The 13,439-nt window shown below is 36.2% G+C and overlaps 1 protein-coding gene across 3 annotated transcripts in view; it reads left to right on the top strand.

The window, feature by feature from the left end:
• The window catches only part of LOC115222101 (E3 ubiquitin-protein ligase Mdm2), a 59,554-nt gene that overhangs the window by 24,701 nt on the left and 21,414 nt on the right, over window positions 1-13,439 (top strand). For all 3 annotated transcript variants that reach the window (XM_029792216.2, XM_029792217.2, XM_036511283.1), the window contains exons 3-7: window positions 3,754-3,960; window positions 6,771-6,845; window positions 8,391-8,524; window positions 10,807-10,867; window positions 12,920-12,941. In XM_029792216.2, coding sequence (XP_029648076.1) covers window positions 3,754-3,960; window positions 6,771-6,845; window positions 8,391-8,524; window positions 10,807-10,867; window positions 12,920-12,941 — 499 coding nt within the window. The remainder of the gene's footprint in view (window positions 1-3,753; window positions 3,961-6,770; window positions 6,846-8,390; window positions 8,525-10,806; window positions 10,868-12,919; window positions 12,942-13,439) is intronic.

The following is a 13,439-nucleotide window of genomic DNA, read 5'->3' as shown; positions in this document are numbered from 1 at the left end:
ATGAATTAAGGATTTGCGTTCTCTCACAAGAAACCCCGAGTCCAGCCATGCTTTGCTCCAGACTCGCTCCAATAATAATAGGTATGAATTTCAAAGTGTATCTTGGGTACTGGATTTGCAAACTCCTTACCAATGGCCGATAGATCTTATGAAATAAGAGCTGATACAGATCTCTCCCCGAGGAGCATTGGTTACATTCATTTATAAAGACAAACATCTTGCAGATGTGGAAGAGGTGAAGGAAACAAAAAAACAACAGAGGCATTAAAAGGCATCACTTCACAAGAGTTCCAGAACTACTTGAATCGGTGGAGAACGCATCTGGACCAATTCATTGCCTCAAATGAAGGATACTTTGAAGGCGATAAAAGTGTAAACATGCAAAACTAAGCGAATGAAATGACACTGCAGTTTGTTTTAGGTACCACCATATGTATACACATGCATTACGCATACACACACACACATATGTATGTACACGTGCATTACATATATATTTACACACCCATATATAAATACACATATGCATTACACACACATACATATGCATTACATCGTAGGTGTGGCTGTGTGGTAAGAAGCTTGCTTCCCAACCACATGGTTCCAGGTTCAGTCCCACTGTGCGACACTTTGGGCAAGTGTCTTCTACTATATTCTCGGATCGACCAAAGCCTTGAGCAGATTTGATAGACGGAAACTGAAAGAAGCGCGTCGTGTGTGTGTGTATATATGTATGTGTATATATATATATATATATATATATATATACACATTTTCAAATGGTCAATGATTGCCCTGAACAAGGTTGGTCTTCAAGCAACAAGTGACCATTCTTAAAGCATGAAAATCACTCATAAACTTGTTTTGGAGAACTTAAAGCTTTCAAAGATCCCACGAGTCCTCAGTAATGCTGGCATCAAGTTTGAACAAAATACATCAAAATTGGTAAAAGTTATGGTTGAGAATGGAGTGTAGCCAATTTTAGTGGGAAGTCCTGTAAGGAATCAGTTTGTCGATTTTTATTTAAAAAAATTTTTTTTTTATCCTGATTAAATAGAAAACCCCATAAGGAATCAGTTTATTGATTTTTCACTCCAAATAGGACTTAACACAACACAACATTGCTGATTCAAAAACATTAATATTTATACTTTAAAGTTGGTTTTCATACCCAACCCAGTTCTGCAGAATCAGTGTCACGACAGGAGCACATGAGTTGGGAGTTTGATTGGCAGAGATAATCAAGTTGCATATGCCAACCCTTTTGAAAACACCACCCCCATCATCTAACCCCCCCTTTGCCCATGGGTTGGGAACCCTTCCAGCAAATAAAATAGAACGCCCAAAAGAGCCCCCAATCCTCTGTGTGAGAAGCAGTTATGTTCAGATCGCAACTAAGTATATATATATGGGCAACACACACACACACACGCGTACATACACATATCTTCAAAACATTGTTTACAAAATGCAACAGTTTCGAAACATTGTTTACAAAATAAAACAAATGGTGTATTTCTCTGGCTTGAAAAATGTTTAAAAGTTATGGCTCAAAATTATTTTTGCTGTTATTCGCTGCTGTGTCAGGGGAAAATAATTTGACGAAAATACAGCTAGGGTTGTGGCGAATGTCCTAAAAGTTGAGTGACATGCGTGCTAATTTGTGGACATGCATAATTTATTTTCACAGACACATCATGTCTTTTATATATATATATATATACAGATATTGAAATAGCGGAAATTGATGTACTATCAGCAATTGATGAAATGATCTTATTAAACTCTGATATATTTTCAACAACCCTCTGAAAAAATGCAAAGAGGCTCTAGTAAGACTACTACAAATCTTCTAAAGTTTCCTTGCATACTGCAGGCTTCCCAGAAAGTTAAAGGGTGGCATAATATGTTCTGTCCATAGAAGAGATAGCAGAGTGGATGCTAAAAATTACAGGCCTGCCTCTGTAACCTTACATGTTAGCAAAGTCATGGAATGCCTTGTCAGGAGCAAGCTGGTCCATGTTCTTAAATGATAATGACTTGCTCCCTGACACCCAGCATGACTTCTGCTCAGGAATATGCTGCCTTATACAGCTTCTACTGTGTTATGACTGGTTATTGAAACAATGAATGAATCACTTACAAGTGGGTTCAAAGGCCTTTGATAAGACTGATCACAAGATATGTCACAAGCTACAAAAACTCAGCATAGTTGGAAAACTGGGAGAGTGGTTACATGACTTCTTAAAAGATAGTAGTCAGGATGTGGCAGCCAATAGGTCCTCTCTGAGAAGATAGAAATAGCATGTGGAATGCCTCAGGAAACTGTCTTGAGGTTGCTGCTGTTTATGGTAGCTCTTTTGGACATGTCATCAGTTATACAGCCACACTTAATAGCTTTGCCAGAGACACAAAAATAGTAAAGGCAGTCAAGAAACTGTTCAATGTAATTTTCTACAGCAAGGCCTAGATGTCATCTATAAATGGGCTTAAGAAAACAACATGCAATGTAATGCAGGAAAATTCTAAGCTTTTTGCTATCAGTTCGCTTGTGCTGCTAACATGTTGCAACAAAGATACTTTGGACCAAAAAGAACAACAATTGCAGAGTCAAGTACGGTGTGTGATCTGGAGATTGATATGAGCAATAACTTTTCGTTTCATGTACATATGAAGATGGTGGCAATGTGTAGGCAAATGACTGGCTGGATTCTGAGAACTTTCATCAACCATCTGGACTTTCAGCTGTGGTCACCCCACTGTATCTGCATAATAATCAACTTGTGGCAGTTCATTGGTGCCACACCAGGAAGATTGCATCAATGAAAGCTGATCTGCTGGGAGAGATTTTAAATGTTACCACTCTACTTCCTGAAATGAAGATGATAAGCGGTGGTATCCATATTGAAGCTCTTGGGGGTTTGGCATCAAAGGTTATACCAGATCCACCGACTCATTAAAAAAAAGTAAAAAAAAAGATATACTGCTGAATGTTCTTTGATAAACTGTTAAAAAAAATACATAGGAAAGTCACACTTGAAATGGCTTTTGATGACAAGTCTTTGAGGTGACCTGAGACTAAACAATACCAAAACCTATATGGTCTGTATCATTATTTTTAGGCTATCTTTTAGCAAAAGAGTTGCTTTGAACAACTTTTAGAATAATAAAAAATTTTTAGGGTCATTCACACTTCAATTTTTGTCATTCTTGGCCCTTGTACTTAAGTTTGTCATTGCATATGTTTTATGTGTGTTCTCTATCCTGACATGTGTTTCGATTCCATCCACCCTTGGGTGGCTGACAAATCAAACTGTCTGATACGAACACTTGGGCTCTCTTTTGTTTTAATGAGGCAAAGGAGAGAGAGTAGGAGTGTCACAAGCAGCGACCATGGTATTATTATGGTGTAAAAATCAGTTGTAATGTTTGAAGAAATTGGTTCAGTCAAGTGCTGATGTCTGAGAAGTTGTCTCTGGTATGCAGTTTCATGGTATTGGTGCTGCAGAGAGAAAGAAAGAGAGGCGTGTGATGTGCATCTTCTTTGGATCTTTCATTACAGTATAAAATCTTGATGTGTGTATGTATAATGGGTTTGTTTAATGTAGAGTGTATGTACTGATGTTAGTGCTTAACAAATATGTATATATATATAAATGAAAGATAGAGATAGAGGGTGTGTATGCACTACTGGCTGGGCATCAGTTATTGCTGTAAAGAGAGTTATTAAAGTTTGTCAATTTTTGTCTACAGAAACTGTTACCAGCAGAAGGTAGCTCTGTTTCTACACCAACAGCAGAGACTGCCTCTCAACAGAGACTATTACCAACAGATGGCAGTTCAGTCACATCTTCAGCAGTGTCAGACTCTCAACAGAGACTGTTACCAGTAGAGGGCAGTTCAGTTTCCACGACAACATCTGGGGCAGCCTCATCAGCGGAAAAACCAAACTCGACCAAAGTGAGTAACACCCATCTAGAATACTGTACACTCACCTGCATGACTGCACATAGACTCATACACATGTATGACTATATATATATATACATTTTCAGATGCATGTTTCCTTACACAATGCATGATTGTACACATCACTGCACACATTTTCACATGAGTATCTTCCTTTAGACTCACATACATAACTAAACACACACATAGCCACGTTCCTGGCTTTCACCTCGGCGGCCTGGGCTTGATTCCTGGCATGGGAATGCTATAGTTTCTAAAAGACAGTTCTCCAGCATGGCCACAGTCATATTGCTTGAAAGAAATAAAAGAATAAAGGAATATAGTTATATGCATACTCACTTTTTTGTCAGCACATGCTACTCTCTGGACACTTGTACATAGGAAACCATGTGCCTACCTCATGTAATGTGTACACTGCTGATATATATGTTTACCTCTATATACAGGTGTGGTAACTGAACACATGAACATTTACATATATGATGTAATAGACCTATGTATCTACACACATGCACACCTGTTAATTCACACATGCACATATCCTCCCACCTGTTGATTTACTGATATTTTCTCAATCACAGACACACAGACATCCTCATACTTAAATGAAAGTGAGATATTTCTTATCCTTGTTCCCCTCTGACCCCTACATAGGGCTATCTAATTTGGCAAAGTTATTGAATTCATTCGTTTTCATCCTCTCTTCCTAATCATCTGGTGTTTTGTCACTTCTCTGATTTTAATGGTAGTTTTAAAACCACTGCTCCTATCAATGGCTGTGAGCTTAATATTTTTCTAATATTGATTACATGCTTACAAATTTAAACTTTGTTAGATTCATGTCCCTTGTCAGTTGTCCATTTCAACTTTGTTGTTTGGTTAATGAGAGGCAAGTATCCATTTCTCCAATAATAAATATGTAACTTCCTAAATTTTTAGAACTCAGCCACCCTTTAAGTGAAAAAAAGCAATAGTAATTTTTTACTCAAGTGGAATTATAATGAGTAAAATAAGATCCTCTGATGTCAATTTACTACACTTAGTTCAGTTCTCTTTCAGTTCTGTCCCTTCATCCATGCATATTTCCATCACTGTTATAGTATTATTTGTTTATTTTTAACATTTCTTATCACGTTGTTGACCTTATGTATTCCTGTTATTAACTTTTGTATTGTATGTGAATCTTAAGTATGTTGCTGTCCTCTCTCTCTCTCTCTCTCTCTCTCTCTCTCTCTCTCCAAGAAAATGACTTCTCATTTCCCTAGTAATCCAGTATTTGACAGGTCATGAGAAGAAAAAATAAGATGTCAGCAAAGTTACCACAAATAGATTCATGGCTATTTATATCATTACTAAGTCTTCCATAAAAATGATTTTTCTCTGAACTTTACTTTCATCAGTCTCTCTATACAGCTATCACTCCTCAACAATCACAACTTTACTTCAGCTGTAATCCCAAGTTTTCAACGTTTCCTTCCCTTCTACCCACAAGGCTTGTTTTTGGCATTGTTCTTAAATGTGATACTGAGAGATTTTGAAACTTTGTCCATGGCTATCAGTTTATTAAACTTTTGATGGGTTTATCAATATCTTGATTTGTTCTTGTTTAGTCCAAGTTATCTTGATTGAGCAGCCTTTTCAGAGGCCCACCCGGCCCTCATTATTGTCTATATCTTACAAGCTGTTTTGTCATTAGCAACACTTTACTATTTGTGGTGTCTGTAAGGGAGCTTCCCAATGTCTTTTAAAGTAAAAAAAAATTTAAGCAATAAGTAGCCCAAATGAAAAAAGTGTGTGTAACTCATCTTTTCCACTCCCTATTCCTGGGCAGGTTGAGTTGTTGGGGTAGTGTCATCAGACACTTCTTCTTCCATAGGGTCCTATCAGAAGCAACCATCATTACACTGTGTGACCAGATTCCCAAGGATGCTTTTCTATGTATTTGCAGAGTTGAAGTATGATGGTCTGGTGATCTGAAGAGCTAGCCTTCGATATTTGCATTGATTTGTGATTGTGCAGTGTATTGCGTGCATATTGTTGCAGAAATATAAAATACTTTATTATACATTGCAGTTATTCTTACATGATGAAGGCCATGAAACAGCCATAATCCTATGACTATCAAGTGGTTAAATAAACATATTCACCTCTCATGCCTTCTGACTTTTTTGGTCTATGCACTCCTCACGAAATAATTTTTTCATAGATTGGATCTCCTGGGTTTCAGATGCATAAAACTCCAGATTATACTCCTCCGTCTTGGATTATACTCTTCCATTTTGGATTACTATGTGGTATACTAGAGGAGTTTTTCTGTGATTGCCACAGGATCCATGAATCCATATATTGCACTAAAAATTTATATGCATATACCCCACCCCATAAAGTGGGAAGTAAAATAGTGTAAAACACCAATTCGAGAATACTAACATTTCTCTGTATATTTGTAAATTTAAGAAGTAATGTAACATGCCTCCACTTAAGTAATTCAGTTTCATTATTTTATTATCCTTGTTGAGCCATCATTGAAGTTGTCTACCACCACATCACCTTTTAATACTCTCATTACATTAAAGCTATTACAAATTTCAATTCATGATCTCGCTGATGTATTATCAAAATTACTCATTGTAGACCATATGCCGTAAGTAGTTTTGTTGTTGACAGTCAAGTTGCCTGCATTGCTAGCAGTTGAATTGCCTATGCTGGTGGCAGTCAAATTAAAATTAGTAGATCAATGTATTTTGTTCCTATTTCTTCCAGTTTAAATTCTATTTGTTTTTCTTTTTAATTCTTTTCAGCTTTATCCCAAACCAGAATTCTTGAAACTGCTTCAGTCTGTTGGTGCAACAGGGAAAGCTTTTAGCATGTCTGAGGTAATTCTTTATTTCATATTTCTCCCCCCCCCCCTACAAATATATAAAAAAAAAACTCTATCAACATCATCATTGCTTTTACATCCAGTTTATCATGTTTGCATGAGTCAGTGTTTATTTATCGATGGTTAGATGCCCTTCCTGTTACCAATCCTCACTTGTTTCCCAAGAAGGTAATATTTCCCCATGACCAGACATGTTTTCACAAATTATTGGAAATGAATGACTTTGCTTGTTTGACATTAACACTCATATATAGAATATTAGAACAGTATCATAGAATTTCAGAATTTCTAAGTATAATTCATGTAATCCAAAATATTCACATGTAGCCTTATGATTCAGCATAAAGTAGGATGATGTTGCACAAAGTCCACGGATGGTTCATTATTTTGTAGTATTTGATTGAGTTGCTGTGTTGATGCTTCATTAGGAGTCAAAGTAGGTACGTCAAAATGATATTCAGGAATAATTATACTTTCATTTGGAGTATCTTGTCTTAATTAATTCCCTACCTTAACTGGGGTATTTCTTGACTGGGAAAAATTCCTAATTGTTATGGTATCTTTTTGACCACTGAAAACAAATTTGCATATTAGGGGTTTGGTTCTTATGTAGTTGACTTTATTACAGATGTATCTTCTCAACAGAACCGTTTCGAGTGAGAGGAATTCCAAAGTTGGCAGGCTTGGTCTTGCTCTTTTTCTAGAAAAAAAAAATGCTCCCCAAGTAACTTGGTTGGTGGTTGTATACTCTAAGGATTCCAATGAATGTCATATATAATAGATTGCCATGTGAGGATAAGTAGATTTTTAGTGTCTAGAGCTAATGTCAGATTTTTTTGTAGATTGCCTATTTCTGGTGGCTGATATTGAGTTAGCTGCTTAAAACACTCTTCTGCCAGAAAGACTTCATTTGAGAAAGTATGAAAGAAATTTTGGAAGCTGAGTGGATATATCTTGGCAAACTGAAAATATGTCATCAAGTAACAAATGACATTTAGTGGAGAAATGTGAAATCCAACAGGTATAGACCTGTTACTGATACAGGAGCTTGATACAGTGTATTGACCCTGTATCGAGCTCCTGTTTACTCCCTTCTGACATATTGAGCAAAGTAACTCCTCTGATTACTTATTCAGTTAACCTTTAGATCTTTGGATTTTAGACCATTTTTCTTAATCTAAAAATTTTTCTGCAGCTCTTCAATAGATTCTGCTACATGACTTGGTTACAAATAAGCCTAAACATTTTAAAGAATTACTCCAGTCCAGAACTTTGGCTTTCATAGTTTCAAGAACTAAAATATTTGAATTACAATGTATTCATAAAGGTTGGGTTAACCCCAGTGAATACTGTAATTCAAATTACTACACTACAACACCATCAAAAGTTGGTTCTGCAGAATCATGCTTTTGAGCCTTTCTGTACCTCACATAAAGCCATGACATTAACATTAGTATTGGCTGTAGAACCAGTTTTTGTAGTGTTATGTTTAGTAACTGGAAATTGTTGAAACAGTAATTTTTGTCTTTCTCTTTTTCAGATTATTCGTTACTTGAAGAAATACATATCATCCCACATGTTGTATGATCCTCTCAAGCCCTGGTTGGTTCACTGCAGTAATGATAAATTGGGCAAAGTTTTTCGTCGCAATCATTTCACCGTTGTTGATGTCAGGTGAGACAGTTAACAAAGGCAACAGGCATTGTGCTGCCATCTTCATGCTGCACTGTGCCACTTCCCTTTATATTGTACTGTATCACCTTCTTTACATTATTAGATTCAATGCAGATGGAGAAGGAAAATTTCAAGCAGTGTAGTAGTTATATAGTGGTCTGTATTAGAAAATGCACCATGCCTTAAGATATATATTTAAATGTCAGTATAAAATGTAAGTACACAAACACATGCACATGTATACAAGCTAAATAAAGTAGGATTACAACCAGGATAAAAGATGTGTGGCAGGTCATACATAAAATATTTGAATGGCTTCAAGAAGTAATGTGCTTGCCTACATCAATTTCACCATTGTATAAAGACAAGGAATTTGCTAGACTGAATCCTTTTCTTGAAGGACAGTCAACAGGTAACTATGTTTTTTCTCCACTCCACCTTTCAGATTTTGATCAAGTCGTTAATTAAATGTCATCATTTAAATGTTCAATGCTACAGTTTAGATATCGCTTAATTAATTTATAAGATAATGAATTATTGTCATTTTTTAATATTTTGTGTATTGTGTACTGCTTTATTCAGTACCAAATATTTGCTGTGAAAAAACATAATGCTACATAAATTTTCTCTTCAAATTACTTGTTTATTTTTAAGCTTTCTCTTAATTATTTCTCATATTTAATTATGCAGAGTTTTTCAAACTTAATTTTAATTTAGCTGGATCTCGTTTGGTTTCAGTGCAATCAGAATCAGACAAACTCACTGGCATAAATTAAATGGTCTATACATGTGTGTGTGTGTTTATATATATATATATATGTGTGTATACAATATGTGTATTTGTATATATGTATACCATTATCATCATTTAATGTCCATCTTCCCTGCTGGCCTGGGTTGGGTGGTTTGAGAGTTGGAGGACAGCACTGAAGTCCAATGTCTGCTTTTGCGTGGTTTCTATTGACCGGATCTCCTCTCTGATGCCATCCCAGTGTACAGAGTATTCTGGCTGCTTCTTTTGTTTTGAGGCTGCCAAGTAAATTATAAAACAAAATAGCCTCTTGACTGAGTGGGAGTAATAGTGTATTCTTCTTTGCCTGCTTAATGATGGGATTTATTTGCAACAACCAGAGTAGCTTTTCCTGGACACTCATTGACGTGTAGATATGCTATTAGTTTCTTGGCATTGATGCTCTAAAAGATCTTTAACATCTAATAGAGAGAAGTCTTGAAACTAGTCAAGTCTGGCTGAGTTTGCTTCTTTTGAGACAAAACAGTCCTTGGCAAGTTTCTAGAGCTTTTTCCTGCTTTTTGTTCGAGATCATTTAAAACTGTTTTACTAGCCTCTCCAGCAGCAGTGGTGGGCATTTGTGCCAGATGGTCCTGGAGTAGATCCTGCTTGAGCTTTTGCTATTACTCTCCTTACTTTTTCAAGAGGGAAGTTTTATGGAAAAGGACAATTCCCTAATGAAATATTTATTCTGAAGTTACTATGCACTGCTTCCTTGGAACATATCTACTCTCTACTTTTTGGCTTGCCAAAGAGGTCAGCTGTGAGCTGGAGTGGGTTGTTAAAAAAAGCCCCCCTCCCTCTCTCCTGGAGCATATCTACAAGAATTCTGAGCTCTGCTGGTTTAAGGCTGCTTTGCCCTGTACCATCTGTTTTCTTTCGGGTTTTTCTTAAGCAGTTTTTGCTCTTTCCTCAATTTTGTTGTTTGGAGAGAGAGAGAGAGAGAGAGAGAGAGAGAGAGCAGAGGAAGCCATGTCATTTATTGATCTTTTTCCTTCCTTCAAACAAAAGGAGTGATTGATTGGCTTTCTTTTTTTTTTTATGAAATGACTATTTCTTTAGAATTGTGCCGTCAGAATAAACTTTAATCTCAAGCATGGCAGATTCCATTCTTAAGCAGTTTAGTTTCCATGGCAGGGGAGATAGCTGTTCATGGCTAAGGTTATTTCTAAGCCTGTTGGAAAGTCATTGACTGATGCATTCTTATGTCTAATAAAATAATAAATAAATTTACTTTCAAAGATTTGTTGTGTGTTTCATGTTGGCAATTATATTTTGGTTTATGGGTAAAAATCTGGTTGATTAAATTTGTAATCCAGTTTTGATTCTTAGTTGTAGTATTTTTCAAATATTTTGTAATTCACATGAAGAGCCTGACTATGTAAGAAATCAATATTTTCTGATATTGTTTATTATTTGATTTCACTTTTAATTTCTTCTTTACTATTATTGTAGAAATCTAATTGTTGTTTTTTTAAATTTTTCTTTGTAGAGGTCTGCTTTACCAAAATGTTACATTTTCAAATAAATCAAACAGTTTTAACAGCAATGAGGTAAGACTTCATAACATATATTTGACAATTTTATAATTGGTCTTAGATAATATTTATTCTATAAGTCTTTTGTTATATTTACTAAAATTGGTAACTTTTGGGGTTGATTTAGTCTTTGAATAGAAATGTCAATAATATAATTTTGGTGAGTGGGTGATACATTAATTGTGTGTAGTACTTACAGTTGATGAAGTTATCTGTAGTTGGTCACTTGGTCAGGTAGCCATAATCCTGTTTGCTGGGTTGAAATGCATCTTTCACTTCTTCCATGATTACATTTATCTTTCACTTGCATAATCACATTTAGAAGTTGATCTACTGTGAGTCATTATGTTGTGTGATTCATCATGAAAATATTATGAAGGTGAGTGGTGGTAGAGTATAGTTGAAGTATGAGTGATTATAGGGTGTAGTTTGGGATGTGAGTGATGGTGGTAGTATTATTGTTTTGTCTCAGACCATTTCTAAGCAGGCCTATGATGAAAGGCCATAACCATCCTGTCTTTTTCCTATTTGGAAGGTATCTAGGACTACATTCAGTATGTCAATTTTTTAAAACCTAGGGTGTGATTCTGCTGCTATTCTGAGGAGATTGAGCAATCTGTAAAAGTTCAGTTATTAGGTGGAGTGATGGTGTAGTGGCCACATGTAACGATGACATTACATTGGTTGGTCTGTTTTATTAACAGAAATTTAATTTCTATATAAGTTAATAGAAATACTTAGTTGCATGATGGTGATGGTTTACTGTTGCTGAGAGAGAGAGAGAGTGAGAATGAGAGCAGTAATATATACCAATGAATAGTGTAGAGTGGACTACTGAGGAGTGCATATTAATATATATGTATACAATCAGTATCTTTTAATGTCAATTTTATAAGCTGGGATTGGTTGGACAGTTTGACAAGACCTGATGCATTTGAGAACGTAGATCATGTTCCAATGGTCTGCTTTGGTGTGGTTTCTACAGCGAGATGCCCTTCTCTACACCAACCACTTTACAAAGTGTACAAGTGCTTTTTCTGTGGCTCCAGCACTAGTAAGATCATGTAGCCGGCAAGATTAAGATCCCTTCAGCTAATTAGGACTACTGAGAAGGAAGTTGCTTTATGCTAGGAGATAAGAAGTTAAATAATGAGACAAATGACTGGAACAGAAGTTTCTTGTTGAGGAGCAACATGGCTACTCACATTAAAGAAGAGAGAGAGAGAGAGAGAGAGAGAGAGAGAGAGAGAGAGAGAGAGAGAGATTAGGTGTAACGAGGATGGAGCTGGAGAGATAAAATAGTGATGATGAAATGTCAGGTTAGGCCCTCAAGTTAGGAGATGAGCAGAAGTGAATGAGGACAGAAGGAAATGGTACATAGAGGTTGGGGAGAGTGAGGGTGTGGCTATAATTGATGAAAGACAAATGGAAGAGTAGTTGATAAGTATAGGGTTGATATAATGATTGCTGGATAAGGGGTGATAGGGTAGATAACTGACAGTAGTGAAAGAGGTGGAGGATGAGAGATGATATTTTGTTGGATGGGATGCAGGTATAAGCAGAGAGTGGCAGGCATTATGCATGGGGAAGGTAATAAATGTAGGGTAGTGGTGGAGAGCTAATTTGGTGACATAGAAGGGTGATCTATGTAAAATGTCAGTAGAGAGGTACAGTACTAAGAATATTATTATGAATATGAAATGAAATGGTCCTGAGTGTGAGAAAGATAAGTGGTATCAGAAAAAATTGGTGAAGTATACAATTTTGATTACAGTATATATATATAATTTCAATACAGAGCAAATAATTCATGAGAAAAAATAATTCACGGAAAGATAATTTGTGTAGATACCATTGACTATATTAACCTCATTAACTCATATCTCCCCTTCAGTCACCACTACCTTGCTACGTATTACCATCAGAAATTGTTTCTTCCAGTCACCAATACTATATTATAGCATATTATTAATTAGTAAGATTAGTATCCATTACAGCTAAGTTATCATCTGAATTTAGTTCCTTGGCTTTTCCTCCATGTTTTCAAACTTCATTTCCTTTCTCCAGGAGGACTCCTGTGACAGTGATGGTAAGTATAGACCTTCAGTTTCTTACCTCGTTCCTTTTGTCATATCAGCACCCATCATGTATTTACTGGATCACATGCAAAAAATCAACAACAAAAACATATTTACACAACAGAATTACAATAACAGACAATATGAGAGGGTATCCAAACGTAACTGGAAATGTTCTCTGTGAGACAAGCCTGATGTAGTTCAGGTTTCCACCACTAGAAGCCACTTGATGCAACCCTCAGGCAACAGTCTGCTACCAGCAGTGTCAGGTCAGGTCATACTGTCATGGGGTATGTCTTTGTTTTGCAGTGCTTCTCCCATCTTTGTTGATTTTTGTGATGGCTGAAATGAAGGAATTCTGTTTTCTGTTGAGGAAAATGGTGGTTGAAACAGTTGTCATGCTTCAAACAGCTTACAAGAATTCTGTGCCATGAGCAAAACACAAGTTTATGAGTGGCTTCCACGCTTTAGGAATGGTCACTTGTCATTTGAAGACCAACCTTGTTCAC

This window comes from Octopus sinensis, linkage group LG19 (genome assembly GCF_006345805.1).
Source record: "Octopus sinensis linkage group LG19, ASM634580v1, whole genome shotgun sequence".
In the NCBI taxonomy this organism is placed as follows: Eukaryota; Metazoa; Mollusca; class Cephalopoda; order Octopoda; family Octopodidae; genus Octopus; species Octopus sinensis.
Note: the sequence above shows the minus strand (reverse complement) of the source record. Positions and strands in the feature narration are given on the sequence as shown.